Source organism: Temnothorax nylanderi, unplaced genomic scaffold (genome assembly GCF_030848795.1).
Source record: "Temnothorax nylanderi isolate EJ_2023f unplaced genomic scaffold, tnyl_v1.0 TNYL_tig0046_pilon, whole genome shotgun sequence".
NCBI lineage: Eukaryota > Metazoa > Arthropoda > Insecta > Hymenoptera > Formicidae > Temnothorax > Temnothorax nylanderi.
The window spans coordinates 1,243,562-1,251,322 of NW_027249108.1; the positions used below are offsets into that span (position 1 = coordinate 1,243,562).

The 7,761-nt window shown below is 37.1% G+C and overlaps 1 protein-coding gene across 1 annotated transcript; it reads left to right on the forward strand.

Moving 5' to 3' along the window:
• Window positions 1-193: 193 nt before the first annotated feature.
• LOC139772130 (uncharacterized) lies at window positions 194-7,584 on the forward strand. Its single transcript, XM_071705542.1, has 6 exons — window positions 194-259; window positions 881-1,039; window positions 1,211-1,420; window positions 3,371-3,466; window positions 5,424-5,582; window positions 6,952-7,584. The coding sequence occupies exons 1-6, from the start codon at window positions 208-210 to the stop codon at window positions 7,191-7,193; spliced, it is 918 nt and encodes a 305-aa protein (XP_071561643.1). The 5' UTR covers window positions 194-207; the 3' UTR covers window positions 7,194-7,584.
• The last annotated feature ends 177 nt before the right edge of the window (window positions 7,585-7,761 follow it).

Consider the following 7,761-nt stretch of genomic DNA (forward strand, 5'->3'; position numbering starts at 1 on the left):
AAAAAATGAAAAAAAACAAATAAGAAAAAACATTTTACTGTTAATTTGCCCCGCAAAGATATATAAATAATTCACACGTTTCGCATCATTATGCGCTGTTAACCGCATGCCCCTCGTCGCGACGTCTCTTTGATTATCATAGATAAGATATCTCGCGAGGAGCGTATTTTAAGAAACCTCTTTCTCTTCCGAGGAACGTTCTTCAACATGATCGGAACCCTCTCATTCGCGATTGTACTGCCTGTCTTTTTGCATACGAGTAAGTGAATTTTTATGGTGTCTTTATTACTCGTGTAAAAAAATCATAAGATACAAGAATCGTGTTGCGTAAAGTGATTTTTGTCTATTCAAATTAGGCTCCGTCGTAGTTTTGTTATCGCTTCGCTTTTTACGTGCAATTTTGTTAGTTTTGTATTGGATACCTCCGCTTCTCGTGCAGCTTATTAATTGCATTTAATGAAGATATTTAATTTACTATTATTATTTTTACGATAATTCTTTGCCAGTAATAAATTAATAAAACACGAAAATTTGTCGGCCTAACTGGCAATAAATTTAATATCAATCACAACGACGTTTCGACCTCTGCTTTGGGTCCTTATCAAGTTACAATTATTTAGCAATGAATGATTGCGCGTCAAGTTTTAAATCTTATTGTCATCGTTAAAAATATGCGGTCAGGAGATGTAAAAGAACAACCACTAGAGACATGTTGACAGGTTGTTCTTTTACATCTAGCGAAACGTCGTTGTGATTGATATTAAATTTATTGCCAGTTAGGCCGACAAATTTTCGTGTTTTATTATTATTTTTTTAAAACAATATAGCGATAAACGCGCAGAAGAAGACAGTTTAATTTATTATATGAAATTTTCTTCAGTGGTTTACTCACGACAGGATTTATGGTGTTACAATTGCAATACGGATCTAAGGCATGGACATAAAGGAGTTTGCAACGATCCTTACTCACCCGGTGCTTTCGAGTTGGTCGCTTGCCCTCGGAACGAATCTCATCATTGTCACAAAAGTATCATATTATGTACGTATATTAGTGATTTACACATGCATGTACGATTATAGAACATCGCTGAGACCGCTGAGAGAAATTTCTCTCTTAATTACTTTCTTTTTTACACGCCAATTGAAGTACAGTAAATTGGAGAAGCTTGTGCGAAATAAAAAAGTAAAATATGTACGATATTTTTGGCAGATAGAAATATTTTAGTAACGGTACGAGCCTGCGTGTCATCGCGTCAGATCAAGGAATACTGTAATTACGGAGACAGCATTCGTTTCCCGCATTCGAACATCGAGTGTTATTTCTGCAAGGAAAACGCCTGTAACAATAACGAAGTATTCAATCCTGCGTCAGAATGGTGTCTTGGATTTATCGCAATTATTTTGCCATGGATACTAACGTGAGACACGCAGATAATAAAAATTATTCGTGAAAATCAACTCACGTTTCGACTCAAGTTTAATTAATTCTACTTACACGTAATCATATATAATAATGTTACAAGTTCCGAAATGTTTATTCCTGCTCGACAACGTCCGATAAAGGTTTTTAAGATGCAGCTAAATTTAAAAAAATTATAAAATACTTATATAATCCTTTAAAATAAAAATGTCCTTGAAATATTACTATTTAAAAGAGAATTGGAAAATCGTGTTTCAGGTGCAATTTTTTATTATCTTTCTCGCAAATAATTTTTTTAAATATAAAAGGTAACTTGATCGTTGTGATAGCATGATTATGTGATTTTTGATAATTGAATAAATAAGATTGGGTACCGGAAAAGATGAATAAGGTGAGATGAATAAGAATATTACGCTTAGTCACACGATTAATTCAACGGCGTGATCATTTTAACGTAAGCCTAAGTATGTTCGCCGATGATTATGCTCGTGAGAAATCCGATATGAGAAATATACGTACGTTTCCTTTTCTTAATTCTGTTACAACTGTAGGACAAGTCAAATATGTTCGCCGGTGAGAAATCCGATATGAGAAATATACGTACGTTTCCTTTTCTTAATTCCGTTACAACTGTAGGACAAGTGGATTTAATTAGGAAGATTAGGCATTAGCGACGTAAGGTTGTTGATATGGAAAAGACCAGGTCCCGCATGACAGATGGTTTTATTGTTCCAAGACGGCTCTATCTATCTTAAATAGATGCTCGCGATTGCACGGTATTAAGCTACTTTATTAGATATAGTATATATTTTATGCATAATATATAAAATAATTCGAAGAGCGAATAGTTGATGAAATATTTTATATTTCATAAACATATCGAAACATTCTACTTGAGTTTACTGTGCGCGTACAATAACAAGAGAAATCAATTTACATAAAAGAAAAATGATTTTATTTTATTTATTTATTGACTATTAACTTTCAACAATTAAAACGGATTCTCGTCTGAAGTATCTAAGACAAAAAAAATTGATATGAGTGAGTAATTTAGATCAGTTACCTTGTATGTAGGTATTAGCTGTGTATGTGTGTGTGTTAAAGGCATGTAAAACTTTTTTCCCAGTCCGTTTTGAGGTCGAATATTTCGATACGCTTAACCGGAACAGCCAGTTGTTGGAATTTAATGTCGCTGAACAAGCCACAGACTTCTAAGTACGCAACGTCCTCCTCCTCGGTAACTCCAACAATAAACTTCATTTTACGTTTAACGCACGCACATATACATCAGATACGTGAATGAACGGCGCGGAAACGATTACCAGGGGGTCCAGGTCAAATACCAGAGTCAAGTCAGTAATGTTCAGCAGGGTTAAACGCTTCCTTGACCTCCCTTGATGAGTCGGCAGGACACACTTTGTAATGTCGACTTAAATATTTCGGAAATTGTTTAGAGACGTGCAAAAAGGGATGATCGAAATAGGAGGATTTTCCCCTGGCGAGATATTTATTTATATTTTTTTAAGTTTCGACACATGCGATCGTAGTATCTTCATCAAGGAGATAATCGATCACAAATAAATTCAAGGATACGCAGTTGGCGAGAAACTGCTAAATTGACAGTATACCTCGTATATGTATTTACATTTTACATGCATCAATTATATATACTCGAAGAAGGAATAGCGCATTAAGGCGAAAGAGAGAAACCTCGTAGCGATCGGCGGACAGACAGTGAGAAAGAGAGAGAAAATGTGCGAAGGAGAGGAAGAGGAGTGCTCTTGGCAAAGAGGGTGTTGGTTCCTCAGTATCGTACTGGACACGTTTGGCATCGGCAGTATCCAAACGGCTATCCCGATCGCTCGGCAGCACAAACCGTCGTTTTCGATCGTCGTGATTATCGAGGAAGGATTTTCTTCACGAGCTCCTACGGGGAGAAACAGATTTGATTTTGCGGTTTTGACGAACGTATCGACATCTCCAAAATGGTCTCCATCGAGCGCACGGCGATGATCGTCTTCGGGCTAGCCCTTTTCGTAACTTCGGGTGAGTCTGCGCTAATCCAAGTGAAAACTCTATTAGAAAGGGTTTGAAAAAAAATTGCTCTTGTGAAACGAAGACTTAGAAGAGTAATACACCGAGTATTTTTGACCATTTTGAATAGTTACAAGTCTATGATGAAGTCACTCTGCCGCGGACTCCCGCGTCTCGTTTGTAAATATTATATATTAAAAGAAAAAAGCACTTAAAATATTATTCTTGTCTTTTTTATGAATGAATTTTATATATCTTGTGCAAAATTATATCACGTACTGTAAAGAAAGTGTGTAAAATTACGTAAATCATATAGAATTACATGGAAAACTGTATGTATTTTTGTTATAAATCATGTGGTGTTTTTTTAATATTTATATTACTTAATTTTAAATATTTTATTTTACAATGCAACATATTGATTGCCTGCCAATTAGAAAAAAGATAATTATGATATCACAATTATTATATATATTACATATGATATATTACGATTGTTATGATGTTACATAATCGCACGATGTAATCCAAGTCAACAATTTAATATTTCCTAGAAATCTTGTCTATTTCTGCTTTCCTTGCACTTATTAGTATGCAAATTAATAATGTTCGCAGTCTTTGCGCGAGTTTATAAGATGTCGGTATCGGAACAACATTAAAAAAATGAAAAACAGGATATCATCGTTATCTAATCCGTAATATCTCTCATCCTGATCTCTTTTGCTGTATTATTATATATATAATAATCCTTTTTCATTTCGTGATATTTGCTTTCAAGTTACATATTGCGTCGCGCCTCAATGCATTTTTACAATGGGGACAACCTGATTGTGTATAAAACTGGCGCGCACCATTAATATTGACGGTTACTCAGCATTACATCACTTCTTAATCATACCCGCACCTGTTTTCCTTTATAGAATTGCGCAGGTATCTTCTCAATTGTGATTCCAATTTAGATTTATTTCCGTGAGTTTCCGCGATTTACATTCTGTAGATGTAAATCCGCCTCAAGCGTGAACGGTATCTTTTTTTTTAAATAAAAAATATATCTGTCACGCGTATCTTGAATGTGTTATGTGTTATCTACTAGGCAAGATAATATTGTTTTGCACCTGTCACGGATCATGTATTTTTCAACATTGAGATTTCCTTCGGATCGGATTTTGCGTCACAATTTTTTAAATTAGAAACTATATTTTTATTAACATTAATTTAATACTTATTTCACACGTGTGTGTTATTTGTTTTTGATATATTTTACCTGTAATTGTAAAGATTATCAGAAACAATTGAGGGAAATCTTCTGCAAACCTGAAAATCCTGATTCTAATAAAACTTTGTAAATAGGATAAATTTTGATTCTAGATAAATTCACAGAAACTTTCAGTTGATGCTACAAAAAATGGTTTTAATGGGTAAAATTGCCTCTCTGTACGGCTGTTGACTCTTTCAAAAACGTCTCGACGAAATCTACAACTTTTATCTGAAGGAAAAAAATCAAGTTTTATTTAAGAAATCAGTCGTCTTTAAAATTTCTTGAAAACAACGATATTTACGACATGACACATCGGAATCATGTGTCCCCCTTTAGACCATACAACTTTTGTCCGAAACATTTTTCCGTATCTTCCATATTTTTCGAGATATTTGCCTGCGTCGATTAAAACGACTCACCCTATATAACATTTCATGAAGAATAATTTTGAGAGAATTAAAGAATATTTTGAAAGAATAATTATTTTCAAAAGAACTCACCCCTCACTATATAAAAAAATATCTGTCGCTGTTATAATATTACAAGATAAGGAAATTTTTATTCTTTGAACATACAATTCTACGTAAATATTTAATTGTTTTCTACGTTTACACGCGCGCGATATACCTACACGTGTGTTTATATCGCGTCACGACACTCAAATCGCAAAGTAAATCATATCTTATGGATTTTTCATCCTCTGTCTAATAGGTTCCGCCTTACGATGCTGGGTATGCTCGTCCAACGTAAATGTCATGTGCAACGACCCGATGAATACTACAGATCACCAGGCTGCGTTCCACGTAAGGACTTGCGACCCAGGCCCTTACGGTTCCTCAAAACCCATCTGCCGCAAAATCGTCAAACGAGGTAAAAGTAACCCTACTCCGTTTGTCCGAGTCCGAGATAATACCATGATGTAACTTTGCTAAAAAAAAAAAAAAAAAAAAGTTTCCTATTGTATTTATGGAGTATCTATACGGCGACTACAATAGTCATTCAATTTTACAATGTAAATAAGTCTCAATGAAACGCGGATGTCGCTAACGTTTCACGAGGCTCGCATTCGATTCTTTTCGCATTTTAACATCCGCCCATCTCGCGGTACGTGTTGGTTCCACAGTTATTAACGCATTTACGTGATAGTGCGAAAAAAAGAAACCACCGCGTGACCGTGACGATGATGGTGAGAGAAGAACTCCGTTCGACGAGCGCGAAATGCGTCTCGACATTCGTCGAGATGCTCGTTTGTTGGGTGGATGACGCATTGTGAAGTGGCGTCTTTTAAATCGCATCTTTTTAATGCGTTGCATCCTTTTCTCTCCGCGAGACTGTGACGACGCGGGCGGCAATACGCGCCGCGATTGAGTCATACCGCGGGCGCGCATAGAAATGACTATGATAATTGGACGTTAAAACAAGGCCGGTGTGCCACACCTACGGAAGAAAAAATTATCATTATGCCCACCACCACCACGGGCTGATTAATTTCGGGCCAGGGTAATACACGCCTCTCTTGTCCGTTTCGTGCGCGCGCGTATTGTCAACACGTTGTTAAATCTGTCATTGGGTGGTTTTTCAAGGCAAATCGAACGTACTAACCGCGCGCACGTCGAATTTACGTCGATTCGACGGAATTCTAGCGTGACGAGGCAGCGTGCGTGAAATAGCGAGCGCGACCGCCACACGAACGCAAAAATTACGTAAGCGACAATAATAAATCGCGCTATTAAATCCGACGCTGGCTTTGCGCGCTCGCTGGCGCACGGGAGAAGATGACCCCGAAACGATTGCGCGCCTTATTGAAGGACTTTCCGAGAAGTTCCCGTGTTCGTTTTCTGATGCATAGGACGAGATATACGCGAGAGAAACGCGGCCGCGTGTATTTGCGCCGAGCGATTTCTTAACTGAATCTCAAGTTGAGGCAATCTATAAATCGCGGATTTTAAAATTTTATCTTATTTATTTTATTTATAATTTTATGTCATCTATTTTGATACGTATATCTAAATTATTATTAAATTGATGTACATAAATATAATTTATTTGTATCATACATATATATGTATATATGTATGTTTTATACTGGATATATGTAAAATTTATGTATTCTGTTTTCTCAAACGTTTTGTCGTATTATATCGGAACTATAAATAGAATTTGAGCCTGACACGAAGGGGACTCTAAACCAGGCCCGAAAACCCCGATCACCCTCGTTAAACAATTAATCTGTGTTTAGAATACGGCGATCGGATTATCATACGCCAGTGCTCCACTCCGTATCATGACGAAATGGAAATCACCAACGGCCAGTGCGGCAACTCCCTGACACAGCCAGGACGTGATGTAATCGAGTCCTGCCACATCTGCAGCACCGATTTGTGCAATTCCGCGACGGATGCCTCCGCGATGAGGCTGCTCTACGTCGCCATGATGATACTTCTTGCCTGCACTTTCCACCAGTCGAAATACGTTCTTTAACCTCATGATATTAATCTATAGTTAATGATAAAAGAAAAGAAGAGAAAAGAAAAAGAAAAAGGTAAAAGGGAAAAAAAGGAGAAGAGCGGTTCGAACAATAGCTACGAATACTTAATGTTGTAAATCTGTACGACTAACAAACTTTCACTGTGAACGAACGCGAATTGTTTCCCGACTACGATGGCGATTCGAAAGAATGCGATGAAAACAGTGCACGGCTGAAGAAGCCTTGCGTAATTCTCACCCGGTTCAAGAGCAGTCCGATATTGCGAAACGCGAAAATTACGAAAAATTACGAACGAGAAGGCGCGCGCGGATTTTACAATTAATATTTTGATTCAATCGAATTTGCTGTAAGTACAAAATAAAAGACATAACATAATCATGTGTAGACCCGACTTTTCTTTCGGAACGTTTTAAAGTTAACGAGCCTTAAGTTCGAGTTGTGTAATGGGAACGAAGGCACCAGCTCGACCCTATATACACCATCTCTGCGCGCTCTCCGACGGCGGACCGTCGCTTGTAATAATTACGCCATGTAGAACGAATTGGACCCATCATCATTGCG